This window comes from Somniosus microcephalus, chromosome 20, assembly GCF_052327205.1.
Source record: "Somniosus microcephalus isolate GS21.2 chromosome 20, FLI_Smic_1.0, whole genome shotgun sequence".
NCBI classification, from domain to species: Eukaryota; Metazoa; Chordata; class Chondrichthyes; order Squaliformes; family Somniosidae; genus Somniosus; species Somniosus microcephalus.
Genome location: NC_141006.1, coordinates 81,639,837 through 81,659,800, shown reverse-complemented (window position 1 = coordinate 81,659,800; position 19,964 = coordinate 81,639,837). Strand labels below are relative to the sequence as shown.

The following is a 19,964-nucleotide window of genomic DNA, read 5'->3' as shown; positions in this document are numbered from 1 at the left end:
GTCATTGAATAGCAAGCACCTGGCTGATTTTCTATCTCACTCTTTCCTGCCCCCTCAATTCCATGGCCTGGGGCCATACAGTCTGTTGTGTCCGTCAGTAGTAAGACACAGACTGCAGGAGAACGGTACAACAGGTGATTACTCAACGTGGCTCACTCTGGAACTGAACTGTACAGATTACTACTCAGTGCTATATACAGGTGTGGTCACTGCCGGTACTTGCAGTATACATGAGCTGTAAAAAGTAGTTCCCCCCCATAAAGGTATATACATTACAATTCCTCCCCTTTTAGATTAACAGTACCATAACACTCATTTAACAATTAAATATCAAACTAATTACAATTAACACTTTTAACATACAACGTTAGCTGAAAATAGTCCATTTATATATTCAGTCTTTGGGGAGGCTTCCTGATCCTTTCTGGATAGCGCCTTTCCCGAGTGTCTTGCTCTTGGTGCGGAGGCGATTCGGGCACCCTGTCGTCGGTTGGGTCATCAGCTTCTGATGCTACTGTTTCTGGGGTAGATGCGACCTGTACGTCGGGTTCCTCACCAGGTACGTATGGGCGAGACATGGGGTTGACTTGTTCCTGTGACTCTAGGATCTGGTCAGCATGGCGTCTCACGATGTTCTCCCCAACGTCCACTGTGTACATTAGTGGGCCCTGCCGTGTGCATATCGTTCCTGGCTGCCATTTTTCTGTTCGGTAGTCGCGGGCCAAGACTGGTTGCCCTACATTGAAGCTCCTTGTTGGCTTCTCATGGATGTGCTGGAATTGCTTACTCTCAACATCTCTTCGTACGTTTGGTCTGAGCAAATCCAGGCGAGATCTTAACCTTCGGTTAAAGAACATCATGGCCGGGGCCTGGTTGGTGACTGCATGTGTCTCATTCCGGTAGGCGAACAGGAAATTGTCCACCTTATGCTGCAGCGGAATGTTGTCATTGTACATAGCCTTTATTGCCGCCTTAAAGGTTTGTACGAACCTCTCAGCCAATCCATTTGTGGCTGGATGATACGGGGCGGATGTGTAATGCCTTACCCCATTCTTCTTCATAAATCTCCGGAACTCTTCGGACACAAACTGTGGTCCGTTATCGGAGCAAATCTGTTCTGGCAAGCCATTCCTGGCAAAAATGGTCTGTAGGACTGCAATAGTTTTCACCATGGTGGTGGAGGACATTTTGATGACCTCAGGCCATTTCGAGTGCGCATCCACGGCTATTAAAAACATCGAGTCCATGAATGGACCAGCAAAATCAATATGCACCCGTTGCCATGGAGATGAGGGCCACTCCCATGGGTGTAGAGGGGCATGTGGTGGTGCATTTTGGACTTTCTGGCATCCTGAGCAGCTCTTGGTCAGGTCCTCGATTTGTTTATCGATTCCCGGCCACCACACAAGCCCTGGCAAGGCTTTTCATTTTTACCCCTCCCAGATGACCCTCATGAAGCTCATTGAGCACTCTATCCCTTAACTTGGATGGAATTACCACTCGGGATCCACACATCAAGGTCTCCCAGCACACTGACAGCTGTTCTCTTCTTGTCGAGAATGCTGGCAACAGTGAGTCGCCATGTGCTGGCCATCCCTTCACCGTCAAATCATATACCCGAGACAGTGTCGGGTCATTTCGGGTCTCCTGTTCTATACGAGCGTTAGTTACCGGTAGGTATTCAACTATAGTTGAATGAAATATTTCGACAGGATCCACTGCTGGTGCTTCCTCCGCAGTAGGCAGTGGCAGGCGTGATAGCCCATCAGCATTTCCATGCTGTTTCGTGCCCTTATATTCAATCTCATAGTGGTGCGACCCTAGAAAGAGTGACCATCTTTGTAGTCGTTGCGCAGTCATCACCGGAACGCCCTTCTTCGGATTAAAAATGGAGACAAGAGGCTGGTGGTCAGTCAGCAAGGTGAATTTCTGCCCGTGCAGATAGTGATTGAACTTATTCACTCCCCACATTAGGCTGAGGGCCTCCCTATCAATCTGGGCGTAATTACGCTCGGCTGAGGTTAGTGATCGTGACGCAAAGGCTATTGGCCTCTCTGAACCGTCCGAGAATTTGTGCGACAGCACCGCTCCAATGCCGTAGGGTGACGCATCACACGCCAACCGAATTGGTAGTGCCGGGTTGAAATGGGCCAATACCTCTTTCGATGTGATTAGTGTTTTGCTCTTCTGGAAAGCTCGCTTACATTCGTCACTCCACTTCCATGGCACCCCAGTTTGCAGTAGGGTGTTCAGTGGGTGTAGTATTGTAGACAAATTTGGCAAGAACTTATGGTAGTAGTTTACCAGCCCGAGGAACGACCTCAGTTGTGACACGTTTTCCGGTGCTGGAGCCTTGACTACTGCCTCAATCTTTTCTGGGGACTTATGTAACCCCTCTTTATCGATAACGTGGCCACAATACGAGATCTGTTTTTTAAAAAACTCGCATTTGGGGCGGTTAGCTCGGAGCCCATATTCCTTCAATCTAGTGAGCACCTGCTCCAGGTTGGCGAGGTGATCACTGTCATTTTCGCCCGTGACCAGGATGTCGTCCAAATAACACTGGGTCCCTGGGATCCCTTGCAAGACTTGTTCCATTGCCCTTTGCCAAATAGCCGGAGCTGATGCTACCACGAATACCAGCCGGTTGTATTGGTAGAGACCTTTATGGGTGTTGATTGTGAGGTATTTTTTTGATGCTTCTTCTACCTGCATTTGCAGATATGCCTGGGCCAGATCAATCTTAGTGAAGTGTTTCCCTCCAGATAGCGAGGCGAAAATATCTTCAATCCGTGGAAGTGGATATTGTACGGTGTGAAGGACTGGGTTCACTGTTACCTTAAAGCCCCCACAGATGCGAACCTTCCTTGGTTCCCCAGGCGTGCTGCTCAACGACTTTTTTATCACAGGGACGATGGGTGTAGCCCACTCGCTCCAGTCTACCTTGGACAGTACTCCTGAACGTTCCAAACTCTCCAGCTCTGCTTCGACGGCTGGGCGGATCGCATAAGCTACCGGTCTGGCCTTAAAAAAATTTGGGCTTGCGTTTTCTTCGATTTTAATTGTTGCTGTCATGCCTTTTAGTGTTCCGAGTCCTTGCTGGAACACTTCTTGTGCGTCGGTTAGGATCTTTTGACAGTCGCCCAGGTGTGACATCGTCACCCTTTTTGGCAGCCACAGTCAGTGCTTGTATGGAATGCCAATCCAGCTGTATTTTCCGGATCCATTCACGTCCCAGTAATGGTGGTCCTCCATCTTGCAATACATACAGGTCTAGTTTTGGTGTTTCCTTACCGTTACATATAACGGTCAGCTTTATTTTTCCTTTGGGGTAGACTTTTTGCCCCGTGTACGTATTCAAAATAATTTTTGTGTCTCTCAAGGGTGTGTGTGAGAATAGCTGCTCGTAGTCCTGTCGGTTTATGACTGTTAGGGCTGATCCTGTGTCCAATTCCATTTTTACCTGGACTCCTGCTACCTTGAGAGTGACCCAAATGGTTCGGTGATCCTCCGTTTTGAGCACATTATGTAGTTTCAGACAACTCAGCTCCCTGTTTTCGGAGTCGGTATCACTCTTTTGTTCGTCTGAACTATTCTCCGTCACTTTATGTACCTTCTTGTACTTTTCGTTTGGAGATTTCTTATTGCTGGTTTTCTCTCCCGACCTGCAGACTCGTGCTATGTGTCCTACTTTTCCACACTGTCTGCACACTTTGTCTTTGAACCAGCAATCATTGTGGTCGTGTGTTGTTCTGCCGCAGCGATAGCACTTCTCTGTTCTGTATGACATTTCGTTTGTGCCATATTCTTGCGGCCTCTGTTGTATCTCTGCAGCGCCCCGTGCTGCTGCTTCATATGATACCGCAATGCTGAAAGCCTTGTCCAGCGTAAGGTCCTTTTCAGATAAAAGCCGTTTCTGGGTTCCTTCACTTTGAAGCCCACACACAAACTTGTCCCTTAAGGTATCTGCCAGTCCCGTTCCAAACTGGCAGTGTTTCGATAGTTTGCGCAGTTCTGTTAAATATTCAGCATTGCTTTCATCCTTATGCTGGTTCCGTTTGTGAAACTTGAATCTTTCTGCTATCAGCAGCGGTGTGGGGTTTAAATGTTCCTGTAGTATCGTCACTATGTCTCCAAAACACTCTTCCAGTGGCTTCGCTGGGGTTACTAGATTTCGTAATAAGCCATACGTCTTTGCACCCATTAAATTTAACAATACCGGCGCTTTCTTGTCATCTGACACCTCATTTGCATTGCAGCATACCTCTATTCATTCGACATATGTAGTCCAATCTTCGACTTCATTGTCAAATGCGGTGATACTTCCACTCTTTGGCATTTTGGGTGTGGTTTAAAATGGCGTCTCCCGCGCTTTCCTTCCTCCCCCGCTGCTGCCAACGCCGCTCTCGGCGGTCCTCGTGGCAATGGCGGCGCCCTGTAGGTTTCGCGCGCTTCTCCTGCGCTGCTGCCAACGCCGCGCTCGGCGGTCCTCGTGGCAATGGCGGCGCCTCGCGGGTTTCTGCGCGTCTCTGTCCCTCTCCTCGGCGCTGCTTGGCCCCTGAACACCGGCTGCGCCCTGTGCGTTCTGCCCTCTCCCCCGTCGACGCTGCTCGGCCCTTTGCTGTGCCGCTTGGCCGGGCTCTAGCCCGCTGCTGTCAGGGAAGGGTCTGCGCACTACCTGTTGCCAGCCCGTTTCGCTGGACCACCGCGACTGGAAAGCCAAGCCTGGCTCTCAACAGCCTCCTCCGCAATTCTCGAGTCTCTGCTGGATGACTGGGCGGTTGCCCGTGGTCGACGCCCGTGTCTCTGGCCTTGACCTCCAATCTACTGGTCTCCAGGAAGGAATCCCTGGGAGGTGATGCAGAGTTGCAGGTAGGATCGAATTTGTCTCGTCGCCAATGTTGTGTCCGTCAGTAGTAAGACACAGACTGCAGGAGAATGGTACAACAGGTGTTTACTCAACGTGGCTCACTCTGGAACTGAACTGTACAGATTACTACTCCGTGCTATATACAGGTGTGGTTACTGCCGATACTGCAGTATACATGAGCTGTAAAAAGTAGTTGCCCCCTTAAAGGTAAGTGTTGGCTGCTCGAGGAACTCCGGCTCCGTGTTGAAGAGCTGGAGACCGAGCTTCAAACACTGAGACACATCAGGGAGGGGGAGAGTTACCTGGACTCTGTGTATCACGAGGTAGTCACACCAATTAGATTAATTAATTCAGATGTAGTCCGTGGCCAGGGTCAGGATGGTGTGACTAGAAGTGAGGCAGGTACGGGGATCCAGGAGGTAGTGTTGGAGGAGCCGCAGCCCTTGCTCTTGTCCAACAGGTTTGAGGCTCTTACTCCCTGTGAGGATGGGAATGGGGACTGCGGGGAGGATGAGCAACCCGGCCACAGCACCGTGGAGCGGGGGGGCCATTCAAGTGGGGGGAGATAAAAGAAATGTTGTAGTGGTAGAGGATAGTATCATTAGGGGGATAGATAGAGTTCTTTGCAGCCGAGAGCGAGAGTGCCGAAGGCTGTGTTGCCTGTCCGGTGCCAGGGTTAAGGACATCTCCTCTGGGCTGGAGAGAAAGTGGGAGGGGGAGGATCCAGTTGTCATGGTCCATGTTGATACCAACGACATAGATAGGACAAGGAAGGAGGTTCTGCTGAGGGAGTTTGAGCAGCTAGGGGCCAAATTATAAAGCAGACCCACAAGGGTAATAATCTCTGGATTGCTACCTGAGCCACGTGCAAATTTGGCTAGGACAAATAAAATTAGAGAGTTAAATGCGTGGCTCAAAGCCTGGTGTGGGAGAAATGGGTTTTGCTTCCTGGGACACTGGCATCAGTACTGGGACAGGAGAGAGCTGTTCCGCTGGGACGGACTTCACTTGGCCAGTGCTGGGACTAGAATCCTGGCGAATCGAATAACTAGGGCTATAGAGAGGGCTTTAAACTAATTAGTGGGGGGGAGGTTTTAAGAGAGCGAAAAATAAAAATGACAGCGGAGAAGGCAATAGAGCAAGGTAGCAGTGGGGGAATTAAAAACCAGAGCGTGTCAGGAAGGGACAGAATGTATATAATAAAGGTAACGTAGTAAAAGGGGTAAAAGCAGGAATAAATTGTCAGAAAACATATTTGAAAGTTCTTTATCTGAATGCACGCAGCATTCGTAACAAAATTGACGAGTTGACGGTACAAATAACTACACATGGGTATGATCTGGTGGCCATTAAGGAAACATGGCTGCAAGATAATCATGACTGGGAACTAAACATACAAGGGTATTTGACAATTAGGAAGGACAGACAGGAAGGAAAGGGAGGTGGGGTTGCTATGTTAATCAAGGATGGAATCACTGCAATAGTCAGAAATGATATTAGGTCAAAGGATCAGGATAGTGAAATAGTTTGGGTGGAGATGAGGAATAAGAAGGGGGAAAAGTCACTAGTGGGCGTAGTCTATAGGCCTCCTAACAGTTGCAACTCTGTTGGTCGGAGTATAAATCAGGAAATAGTTGGGGCTTGTAATAAGGGAACAGCTATAATCATGGGGGATTTTAACTTTCATATTGACTGGACTAATCAAATTGGGCATGGCAGCCTTGAGGAAGAGTTCATAGAGTGTATTCGGGACGGGTTCCTTGAGCAGTATGTAACTAACCCAACCAGGGGACAGGCAATCTTAGATCTGGTCCTGTGTAATGAAACAGGATTAATAAAAAATGTCTTAGTAAAGGATCCCCTTGAAATGAGTGACCATAATATGGTTGAATCCCAAATTCAGTTTGAGGGTGAGAGAGTTGGATCTCAAACCAGCATACTGAGCTTAAATAAAGGAGACTATGAAGGTATGAGAGTAGAATTGACTAAAGTGGACTGGGAAAACAGATTAAAGTGTAAGACGGTACAAGAGCAGTGGTCTACATTCAAGGAGATATTTCACATCTTTCAAGATAAATATATTCCACTGAGGAAAAAGGGGAGTAAAAGAAAAGACAGCCATCCATGGCTTAGTAAAGTAATAAAGGATAGTACAATACAATACAAATCGCTTTATTGGCATGATAAGGTACATCTTATGTTGCCAAAGCATCAAAATACATTTATGGTTGAACACATAAACGCGGTTCCATTCATACAGTGTATAAACAGGTATATCCCTGAGTTTATAAATATACATTCGCCTTGTTTATATATACTCTTGTCTTAGTTTACTGGTTGTCCCTCTGTTCATGGCAAGCTGTAACATAGTGTGCCGCCAGTGTTACACAGCTTCTCTCCTCCCCCAGTAGGAATGGGAGTTTTTGGTTGTCAGTCAGATTTCTGAATTCAGGGCATATTTGTTGGAATTTTTGGTAGAAATTCTCTCTGATGCCCTGATATTTTCCACAGGCTGTGAGGAAGTGCATCTCTGTCTCAACTACTCCCTGACTGCAGTGAGAGCATATCCTGTCTTCTCTTGGCAGCCTGGTCTGCCTGTGTCTGCCTTTTTCGATCGCTAGGCTATGTTCGCTAAGTCTGTACCTTGTCAAGGTTCTTCTCAGTTTGTTATCCTTTACCATGGTCAGGTAATCAGCTATGTTGTATTGTCTGTTTAGGGCCAAGTAGCAATTGAGTTTGCTTTGGGTTTTTGTTGTTTCTGCCCAATATGACAGATATTTTTCCTTTTGCTTAGCGACAATTGTGTTGGGTCGAATTCTTTGTGTTACCCTGTCACTGTCCTGGGACTGGTTATTGTTAGTATTGTTATTAGTTACTTTATTGAGTCCCAGGACTAGTTGACTGAGGGTATTCTTCTTTATGGTCAGCTCTTGGCATTTCAGGGCGTCGTAGTGATAGCATTGGGGGTTGCTCATTTGTAGGTGATTCCAAAATTTGGTGGCTCTTTTTTGGATAGTGATTATTAATGGGCATTGGCCTAGTTCCGCCCTGCATGCGTTGTTTACTGTTTTCCTTTTGAGTCCGGAGGATACTTTTACAGAATTCCGCATGTAGGATCTCAATTGGGTGTTTGTCCCATTTTGCAAAATCAAAATAGTATCCGACTGAAAACAAGGGCATATAAAGTAGCCAAATCTAGTGGGAGGATAGAAGATTGGGAAGCACTTAAAAGCCAGCAAACAATAAATAAAAGATTAATTAAGAAAGGGAAGATAGATTATGAAAGTAAACTAGCAAAAAATATAAAAACAGATAGCAAGAGTTTCTACAGCTATATAAAAAGAAAAAGGGTGGCTAAAGTGAACGTTGGGACCGGGAAACTAGTGGTGGGGAACATGGAGATGGCAAAGACGCTGAACAAATATTTTGTATCAGTCTTTACAGTAGAGGACACTAAAAATATCCCAACACTGGATAAACAGGGGGCAATGGGGGCGGAGGAGTTAAGACGATTAAAATCACTAAGGAGATGGTACTCAGTAAAATAATGGGACTTAAGGCGGATAAATCCCCCGGACCTGATGGCCTACATCCTAGGGTCTTGAGAGAAGTGGCGGTAGGGATTGTGGATGCATTGGTGATTATTTTCCAGAACTCCCTGGACTCAGGAAAGGTCCCGACAGATTGGAAAACTGCTAATGTAATACCCTTATTTAAGAAGGGAAGTAGACAAAAAGCTGGAACCTATAGACCAGTTAGCCTAACATCTGTGGTTGGCAAAATGTTGGAGTCCATTATTAAGGAAACAGTAACAGAGCATTTGGATAAACATAATTTAATAGGACAGAGTCAGCATGGTTTTATAAAGGGGAAGTCATGTTTGACAAATTTGCTCGAATTCTTTGAGGATGTAACATACAGGGTAGATAAAGGGGAACCAGTGGATGTAGTGTATTTGGACTTCCAAAAGGCATTTGACAAGGTTCCACACAAGATTACTGATCAAGATAAGAAATCACGGGATTGGGGGTAATATACTGGCATGGGTGGAAGATTGGCTATCTAACAGAAAACAAAGAGTTGGGATAAATGGTTCATTCTCGGGCTGGCAATCAGTGACTAGTGGTGTTCCGCAGGGGTCAGTGCTGGGACCCCAACTCTTTACAATCTATATTAACGATTTGGAGGAAGGGACCGAGTGCAACATATCCAAGTTTGCCGACGATACAAAGATGGGAGGGAAAGCAATGAGTAAGGATGACATAAAAAACCTGCAAAAGGACATAGACAGGCTAAGTGAGTGGGCAGAGATTTGGCAGATGCAATATAATGTTGGAAAGTGTGAGGTTACGCACTTTGGCAGAAAAAATCAAAGAGCAAGTTATTATCTAAATGGAGAGAAACTGCAAAGTGCTACAGTACAAAGGGATCTGGGGGTCCTGGTGCATGAAACACAAAAAGTTAGTATGCAGGTGCAGCAGGTGATCAGGAAGGCCAATGGAATCTTGGCTTATATTGCAAGGGGGATGGAGTATAAAAACAGGGAAGTCTTGCTGCAGTTATACAGGGTATTGGTGAGGCCACACCTGGAATACTGCGTGCAGTTTTGGTTTCCATATTTAAGAAAAGATATACTTGCTCTCGAGGCGGTTCAGAGAAGGTTCACTCGGTTGATTCCGGAGATGAGGGGGTTGACGTATGAGGAAAGGTTGAGTAGGTTGGGACTCTACTCATTGGAGTTCAGAAGAATGAGAGGCGATCTTATCGAAACATATAAGATTGTGAGGGGGCTTGATCAGGTGGATGCGGGGAGAATGTTTCCACTGATGGGTGAGACTAGAACTAGGGGGCATAATCTAAGAATAAGGAGCTGCCCTTTCAAAACTGAGATGAGGAGAAACTTCTTCACTCAGAGGGTAGTAAATCTATGGAATTTGCTACCCCAGAGAGCTGTGGAAGCTGCAACATTAAATAAATTTAAAATGGAGATACAGTTTCCTAGCAGATAAGGGAATTAGGGGTTACGGGGAGAGGGCAGTGAAGTGGACGTGAGTCTAGATTCGGATCAGCCATGATCCTATTGAATGGCGGAGCAGGCCCGAGGGGCCGTATGGCCAACTCCTGCTCCTACTTCTTATGTTCTTATGTAAGGTATATACATTACACAGTCCAATAGAAAATAAGACATAGGAGTAGGTCATTTGGCCCCTCGAACCTGCTCCGCCATTCAATGAGATCGTGGCTGATCTGATCTTGGCCTCAACTCCACTTCCCTGCCCGCTCCCCATCGACTCCCTTACCATTCAAAAATCTGTCTATCTCCACCTTAAATATATTTAATGACCCAGCCTCCACAGCTCTCTAGGGAAGAGAATACCAAAGATTCACAACCCTCTGAAGAAATTCCTCCTCATTTCCGTTTTAAATCGGTGCCCCCTTATTCTGAAATTATGCCCCTTAGCTCTCGATTATCCCACAAGGGGAAACATCCTCTCAGCATCTACCCTGTCAAGCCCCTTCAGAATCTTATATGTTTCAATAAGATCACCTCTCATTCTTCTAAACTCCAGTGAGTATAGGCCCAACCTGGTCAACCTTTCTTCATAAGACAACCTCTTCATCTCAGGAATCAACCTCGTGAACCTTCTCTGAACTGCCTCCAATGCCAGTATATCCTTCCTTAAATAAGGGAGACCAAAACTGTACGCAGTACTCCAGGTGTGGTCTCACCAACACCCTGTACAGTTGTAGCAGGACTTCCCTACTTTAATACTCCATTCCCTTTGCAATAAAGGCCAACATTCCATTTGCCTTCCTAATTACTTGCTGTACCTGCATGCTAACTTTTTGTGATTCACGTACAAGGGCCCCCAAATCCCTCTACCTCAGCATTTTGTAATCTCTTCCCCATTTAATTCATAATTTGCTTTTTTATTTTTCCTACCAAAGTGGATAATCTTGCATTTTCCCACATTATACTCCAACTGCCAGATTTTTGCCCACTCACTTAGCCTGTCTATGTCCCTTTGGAGATTCTTTGAGTCCTCCACACAATTTGCTTTCCCACCTATCTTTGTATCAGCAAATTTGGCTACATTAAACTCGGTCCCTTCATCGAACTCATTAATATAGATTGTAAATAGTTGAGGCCCCAGCACTGATCCCACTAGTTAGTTTGCCAACCTGAAAATTACCCATTTATCCCGACTCTGTTTTCTGTTAGTTAGCCATAGAAACATAGAAGATAGGAGCAGGAGTAGGCCATTCGGCCCCTCGAGCCTGCTTCGCCATTTAATGAGATCATGGCTGATCATCCAAATTCAGTACCCCGTCCCTGCTTTCTCCCCATATCCCTTGATCCCTTTAGCCTTAAGAAATATATCTAACTCCTTCTTGAATATATTTAATGAATTGGCCTCAACTGCCTTCTGTGGTAGAGAATTCCACAGGTTCACCACTCTGGGTGAAGAAATTCTTCCTCATCTCTGTTCTAAATGGCTTACCCCTTATCCTTAGACTTTGACCCCTGGTTCTGTACTCCCCGGCCATCGGGAACATTCTACCTACATCTAGTTTGTCCAGACCTGTCAGAATTTTATAAGTTTCGATGAGACCCCACCCTCATTCTTCTAAACTCCAGCGAATATAAGCCTAATCGACCCAATCTCTCCTCATATGTCATTCCTGCCATCCCAGGGATCAGTCTGGTGAATCTTCGCTGAACTCCCTCCATGGCAAGAACATCCTTCCTCAGATAAGGCGACCAAAACTGCACACAATACTCAAGGTGTGGTCTCACCAAGGCCCGGTACAACTGCAGCAAGACATCCTTGCTCCTGTACTCGAATCCTCTCGCCAATCCTCTGTCCTTGCTAATATATTACCCCCAACCCCGTGAGCTCTTGTGTAGTAACCTTTTATGTGGCACCTTATCGAATGCCTTCTGGAAATCCAAATACACGACATCTGCTGGTTCCCCTTTATCCACCCTGCTCGTTACATCCTCAAAGAACTCCAGCAAATTTGTCAAACATGATTACCCTTTCATAAAACCGTGGTGACTGCTTGACTATATTATGATTTTCTAAATGTCCTGCTACCACTTCCTTATTGATGGACTCCAGTATTTTCCCATTGACAGATGTTACGCTAACTGGTCTATAGTTGTCTGCGTTCTGTCTCCCTCCTTTCTTAAATAGGAGCGCTACATTTGCGGTTTTCCAGTCCGCTGGGACCTCTCCAGAATCCAGGGAATTTTGGTAGATTACAACCAATGCATCCACTATCTCTGCAGCCACCTCTTTTAAGACCCTAGGATGCAGGCCATCGGGTCCAGGGGACTTGTCCACCTTTAGTCCCATTAGTTTGCCTAGTACTTTCTCTCTAGTGATAGTGATTGTTTTAAGTTTCCCCCCCACCCCAATAGCCCCTTGATTATCCATTATTGGGATGCTTTTCGTGTCTTCTACCATGAAGACCGATACAAAATATTTGTTCTAAGCCTCCGCCATTTCCCTGTTTCCCATTATTAATTCCCTAGACTCATCCTCTAGGGGACCAATGTTTACTTTAGCTACTCTCTTCCTTTTTATATACCTGTAGAAGCTCTTACTGTCTGTTTTTATATTTCTTGCTAGCTTACTCTCATAAGCTATCTTTTTTTTTAGTCATCCTTTGCTGGTTTTTAAAAATTTTCCAATCCTCTGGCCTTTCACTATTCTTCGCAACATTGTATGTCTTTGTTTTCAATTTGATGCCATCCTTAGTTAGCCACAGATGGTTCATTCTTCTCTTCGTCTTTCTTTCTCACTGGAATATATCTTTGCTGAGAGTTATGAAATATCTCCTTAAATGTTTGCCACTGTTTTTCTGCAGTCTTGCCCTGTAATATATTTTCCCAGTCCACTTTAACCAAGTCTGCCTTCATACCTTTGTAATTACCTTTATTTAAGTTCAGGACACTAGCTTTATCACCCTCAAACTGAATTTGAAATTCTATCATGCTATGATCACTCTTCCCAAGAGGATCCTTCACTTTGAGATCATTAATTAATCCAGCCACTTTACACATTACCAGATCTAAAATAGTCTGCTCCCTGGTTGGTTCCACAACGTATTGTTCCAAGAAACCATCCTGCATACACTCCAAGAACTCTTCCTCAAGTCTACCTTTGCCAATTTGCTTTGTCCAATCAATATGAAGATTAAAATCTCCCATGATTATAGCCGTACCTTTCTTACAAGCCTCTATTATTTCTTGATTTATACTTTGTCCTTCAGTGTGGTTAATGTTTATGGGCCTGTAGACCACTCCCACCAGTGACTTCTTACCCTTGTTATTTCTTATCTCCACCCAAACTGATTCTACGTCTTGATCTTCTAGGCCAATATCATTTGTCACTACTGCACTGATCTCATCCCTTATTATTCTAAGCCAATATCATTTGTCACTACTGCACTGATCTCATCCCTTATTAACAGAGCTACACCACCTCCTTTTCCTTTCTGCCTATCCTTACGAAATGGCAAATACCCCTGAATATTCAGTTCCCAGCCTTGGTCACCTTGCAACCACGTCTCTGTAATGGCTATCAGATCATACCCATTTATTTCTATTTGTACTGTCAACTCATCTATCTTGTTACGAATGCTGCGTGTGTTCAGATATAGAGCTTTTAATTTTGTCTTTTACCATTTTTTCCTACTCTCGCCCCTTTTTTGATGCACTCTTGTATGTATTCGTTCTGTCCCTTCCTGTCACACTTTGGTTATCATTACCCCTATCGCTACCCTGCACCTTTGCCTTCTCATTTTTCTTTGACGTTTTAAAATTCCGCTCAGCGGATCCCTCCCCCCTAGCTGTTTAGTTTAAAGCTATCTACAGCCCTAGTTATTCGATTCGCCAGGACACTGGTCCCAGCCTGGTTCAAATGAAGCCTGTCTCAACGGAACAGCTCCCTCTTACCCCAGTGCTGGTGCCAGTGCCCCAAGAATCGAAACCCATTTCTCCCACACCAATCGTTGAGCCACTCGTTCATCTCTCTGATCTTATTTACCCTATGCAAATTTGCACGTAGTCCAGGAAACTCTCGATTTACCGGCAGCTAAATAACCGGAAACCTATGTTAACCGGCAAAATTTAGAGGTAGGTTCAGGTAAGTTTTACTTCATATTAGTGGCAGTTCCTGGATCTGTGGCTGTGTAACTGGGGTTCGTGCACTTGTTGCTAAGCAACAGGGACGCTTGATCTGTGGCCGGAGTTCCTGCACATGTTGCTAAGCAACAGGGAAGCCTGGATTTGTTGCTGTGTACGGCGCTCTCGTACCTTTTAACTATACCTCTCTCTAATCCAGACTTTTTGATAAACCGGCATCACGCTGGTCCCGTTGGTGCCGGATAATGAAGAGTTTCCTGTGATCCAGAGATTATTACCTTTGTGGTTCTGCATTTTAATTTAGCCGCTAGCTGCTCATACTCTCTCAGCAGAACCTCTTTCATTATCCTACCTATGTCGTTGGTACCTACATGGACCACAACAACTGGGTCTTTCCCCTCCCACTCTTAAGTTCCTCTCCAGCCCAGAGGAGATGTCCTTTACACTGGCACCAACCGGGCAGGCAACACAGTCTTCAGGACTTGCGCTCTTGGCTGCAGAGAACAGAGTCTATCCCCCTAACTATACTGTCCCCTACCACGTTTCTATTTTTGCTCCACCCACTTGAATGGCTCCCTGTACCACGGTGCTGTGGTCAGTTTGCTCAACCTCCCTGCAGTCCCTGCTCTCGCCCACACAGAGTAAGAACCTCGTAACTGTTGGACAAGAGCAAGGGCTGAGGCTCCTCCACCACTACCTCCTGGGTCCCCATACCTGCCTCACTCATAGTCACACCTACCTGTCCCTGACCACGGACCAAATTTGAATTAATTAATCTAAGGGGTGTGACTGCCTCCTGGAACACAGCACCCAGGTAACTCTCCCCCTCCCTGATGTGTCTCAGTGTTTGAAGCTCGGACTCCAGCTCATCAACACGGAGCCAAAGCTCCTCAAGCAACCAATACTTAGTGCAAATGTGGTCTCCGTGGACCTCAATGGTGTCCACCAGCTCCCACATGTTGCAGCAGTAACAATGCCTGCCCTGCCATCTCTAATGTATTTAATTAATTAAGTGTTTACGTTTTGAACGTTTAATTTTTAATCCCGGCTCTTAATTTAAACCAATGCCCAAGAAAAAGAAAGACATACATACCAACCAATCGCTTCCCTGCCTTCCTGTGACGTCACACTTTGAATCTTTCTACATCTTACCCTCCCAGGTCGGGTGGCGCTGCTCCGGGCTCGCTCGCTCTCTGCTCGCTCGCTCGCTCTCTGCTCCGGGCTCGCTCGCTCGCTCTCTGCTCCGGGCTCGCTCTCTGCTCCGGGCTCGCTCGCTCGCTCTCTGCTGCGGGCTCGCTCGCTCGCTCTCTGCTCCGGGCTCGCTCGCTCGCGCTCTGCTCCGGGCTCGCTCGCTCGCTCTCTGCTCCGGGCTCGCTCGCTCGCTCTCTGCTCCGGGCTCGCTCGCTCGCTCTCTGCTCCGGGCTCGCTCGCTCGCTCTCTGCTCCGGGCTCGCTCGCTCGCTCTCTGCTCCGGGCTCGCTCGCTCGCTCTCTGCTCCGGGCTCGCTCGCTCGCGCTCTGCTCCGGGCTCGCTCGCTCGCGCTCTGCTCCGGGCTCGCTCGCTCGTAGTCCCCAAAACTGCTGCCGTAGCTAACATGAACTAACTCTGCAGACAGAGCATTGGACAGACTGGGTGTGTAATACAGTTCATGCTGACTTTAGGAGCTGAGCCATGGGGGAAGCTGCTGAGCCGTCCTTCATTTGTTGTAAGCAGTTCTGTAGCAAATTTGTAAACAGATGCAGAATACCAGGAACGCACATCTACCTCATCTTGTAGACAAAAAAGAACCTCATTGCACACAGCTAGGTGCCTGAACACCCCTATTCACCCTTTATGTGCTTATCAGACCATGTCCTTCCAGGGGTTTTGTACTGTCTGAAGTTGTGGATCATGCGATCCTTTCTCCTCTGGAATCCCACAGATTGGATATTCTTCTGGCCAAGAAACCAATTGGAACAACTTTGAGTGATTAAAACAAGACACCTGCCCCCTTCTCCTGGATGTTGAGATTTTAACCATAGTACTGCAGTAAAGACCATAGGCCAGTCCTCGAGAGTAATTTGTCTCAAGATTGAATGATTCTGCTGCAACTAATTTTTTTGGTGTTTGTATATGTTGGGGTATATTTTTCAATACTAATCAAAGACCTAGTTAGTTTTATATACAAGATAAAGACACTTCAGGGGCACTTTGTTGTTCTCTTGGTAAAACTGTACCAGAAGATTTTTTTTTTAAACACTGTACATATTACAATAACTCACTGGTATACAAGAATAATGCAAACTTGCTTCACCCTGAGTTGATCAGTGAAGTAAAGCTAGCAATTGATTAGATTTTGCTTAACCTCACAGTTTCATGCAGTGTTTGCATACCTAACTGAATGTTTAGATAAATGGAATGATTTGTTTTCCACTGAGCAGTTCCCTTTAAGAGGCATTGAGAATATTATGCGTGTGCCAAATGGCAACGCTGGGATAGGTTGCTAGTATGTAGGACAGTTTTGAGACTAGTAAGGGAGGTGTCTTGGGAATAGGGTGCAGAAAGATGGAGTGAGATTGGGAATGTAGGGAGAGGTCAAATAAAAATCCAGGTCAGGAATTGGCTTTGAGGAAGAATAAGCCAACAGATGGAAAGATCCAGGTAATGTGTGTACTGTGGCCTCCGAAAACATACAATGCAATTATTACACTGGACATTATCATCTTCCATTGGTCAGTGCCACATGTATGGAATAAGGGTTGACCTTTCACATCATTACAAACCTTGCTGTTTAAGCTTTTTAAAAAATAAAAAAAAAATCCATTTAGTTCAACATTTCTGTTCCTGCTTTTGACGCCAACAGAAACTTTCTAACAAAGATCTTTGTATTTTTGAGATTAGTGTGGCATGTAAATTATTGACACGCACACAAAGTTGATGGGGGTGTTGCAGTTGGTATATCAGAATTATTTTTGCACCAGTTTCTGGCCACTTTGTATTATGCCACCAGGCATTTCAAGCTGCAGCCCCTCAAACTTGATATTTCTTAATCCAACTAATGTCTACATAAGAATGAAAGTTAATTCAAGCCAGAAAAGGTTGTTTTAACCATATTTTGTGTTGATGCCCATCGGGATTTGGTAGGTTGTAGAACATAAACCACTCTGGTAGACTTAATTTCCTCACTCCTCAGGCACTAAGTTTAATTTTTGTAAACTAGTTTCTGATGAGTATCTTCTGTGTGCCATTAATGCAAGCTAATGCCAAGATGCAGCAGTCAAAGATGAATCATCCAAGGTATAACCATCATTGTAGCCTATAGTCTAACAGCTTTTTCTGTTCATATAGTGAACAATTACTTGACCCAGGAGGGGCCTGCGTTCCTTGAGATACGCATTAAACATTTGATGAAAACAGATCGCAAGTTAGATGCAACGCTGCTTGCAAAGTGTTGCGCAGAAAATTCAGAAATTAACAGCAAAGGTGCTTTTCGACAAATCTACCTCACTTGTCTCTGCACTATGGGACCCAATGAGGAGGCAGCAAAAGAGGTAAATAATATTTTATGATCATGTTTACCCGCACAGTAACTCCATGGGATGAGTAGTTCTGCAAGCGGAAAATATGTTTTAAAATTGGGGCCTTCCTGTTCTGTCAGATTCAGCACTACACCAGGGGAAGTAGGTCCCTGCTATAATCACAGAACTTTAGCAGAAAATAATGGATTCTTAATTTAGGTGAAAGGTTAAAATGTATGTATAGTGCTGTGTCAGATCACATCTTGATTACCATACCCAATTCTGGTCACCAAGGCATGAGGGGGACCTTCAAGCCCTGGTGGCAGTTCAGAGAGGACCTACAAGACTGATCTCTGGTCTCCGAGTACTGAGTTATAAGAGGCAAAAGAAACTTGGGCCTAGAAATTGGCCTGAGGCGCCCAAGCGGCGCAAAGTTCGCCTGGGTGCGGGAATTTGCACCACGATCGCCGCAAATTCAGTTGATGTGCCCCTAGAGGGAGACGGGGCGCGGCTTGAGGCGCTCCGCGTCCCTCTTAGGGCGCTGAAAGTGAAGTTCGCAGCGCTACGTGCCGCAGCGGTACTGCAGGCCTTCCTCCCACTGTTAAGGGGGAGGGGCCTGCAGCAGCGCGAGTGCCGGCAAAAGAGCCCAGCACCAAGGAGAACTGCCGGCTCTCGGGAAACAGCCGGCAATGCCGCCAGTGGGGGGGGTGGGGGGAAGGGAAGAGGACAGGAGGCCAGGGGCGGAGGTGCTGGCAGGCGGCCGCTAAAAAAGCGGCCGCCCCGCACCTCCACCTTAACGTGCGCCTCTGCCGGCGCAGCAAGGCCCCGTGAACCGAGCGCGGGTACCGAACGGCGCTACAGCGGCGTTCGCTACCAAATATCGCGATTGGGGCGCTGCGCACACCGATGACGACATAAGAAATAGGAGCAGGAGTAGGCCAATCGGCCCCTCGAGCCTGCTCCGCCATTCAATAAGATCATGGCTGATCTGATCCTAACCGCCAATCCACGATCACAGAACCATCTCCTGAATCTAACAGAATTAGACACACGAAATAGGAGCAGGATCAGGCTACACGGCCCCTGGGCCCGCTCCGCTACCCACAGGGCCATGTCCGATCCGAACCTAGACTCATGTCCAAATTCCTGCCCGCTCCCCGTAACCCTTAATTCCCTTTACTTCTAGGAAACTGTCTATTTCTGTTTTAAATTTATGTAATGATGTAGCTTCTACAGCTTTTTGGGGCAGCATATTCCATGGACCTACCACCCTCTGAGTGAAGTAGTTCCTCCTCATCTCAGTTTTGAAAGAGCAGCCCCTTATTCTAAGACTATGCCCCCTAGTTCTAGTTTCACCCATCATCGGGAACATCCTCCCCGCATCCACCCGATCCAACCCCTTCACAATCTTATGTTTCAATAAGATCGCCTCTCATTCTTCTGAACTCCAATGAGTAGAGTCCCAATCTACTCAACCTCTCCTCATATGTCCATCCCCTCATCCCCGGGATTAACCGAGTGAACCTTCTTTGTACTGACTCGAGAGCAAGTATGTCTTTTCTTAAGTATGGACACCAAAACTGTATGCAGTATTCCAGGTGCGGTCTCACCAATACCTTGTACAACTGAAGCAATACCTCCCTATTTTTATACTCTATCCCCCTAGCAATGAAAGCCAACATTCCATTGGCCTCCTTAATCACTTGCTGCACCTGCATACTAACCTTTTGAGTTTCGTGCACCAGGACCCCCAGATCCCTTTGTACTTCAGTACTTTCCAGTTTCTTGCCATTAAGATAATAACTTGCTCTACGATTTTTCCTGCCAAAGTGCATAACCTCACACTTTCCAGTATTGTATTCCATCTGCCAAATCTCTGCCCACTTACTTAGCCTGTCGATGTCCCCTTGCAGGTTTTTTATGTCCTCCTCACTCACTACTTTCCCTCCCATCTTAGTATCATCTGCAAACTTTGATATGTTACACTCGGTCCCCTCCTCCAAATCGTTAATGTAGATTGTAAAGAGTTGGGGACCCAGCACCGACCCCTGCGGAACACCACTAGTTACTGATTGCCAGTCTGAGAATGAACCATTTATCCCAACTCTCTGCCTTCTGTTAGATAGCCAATCCTCTATCCATGCCAGAATATTACCTCCAATCCTGTGATTTTTTTATCTTAAGCAATAATCTTTTGTGTGGCACCTTGTCAAATGCCTTTTGGAAGTCTAAATACACTACGTCCACTGGTTCCCCTTTATCCACCCTATATGTTACTTCCTCAAAGAACTCCAGCAAATTTGTCAAACATGACTTCCCCTTCATAAAACCATGCTGACTTTGTCCTATTAAATTATGATTATCCAAATGTCCTGTTACTGTCTCCTTAATAATGGACTCCAAAATTTTACCTACCACAGATGTTAGGCTAACCGGTCTATAGT

The 19,964-nt window shown here is 46.1% G+C and overlaps 1 protein-coding gene across 1 annotated transcript in view; it reads left to right on the top strand.

Moving 5' to 3' along the window:
* rlf (RLF zinc finger) overlaps window positions 1–19,964 on the top strand; it is a 127,289-nt gene that overhangs the window by 89,415 nt on the left and 17,910 nt on the right. The window contains exon 5 of the mRNA XM_085963079.1: window positions 17,351–17,553. Coding sequence (XP_085819205.1) covers window positions 17,351–17,553 — 203 coding nt within the window. The remainder of the gene's footprint in view (window positions 1–17,350; window positions 17,554–19,964) is intronic.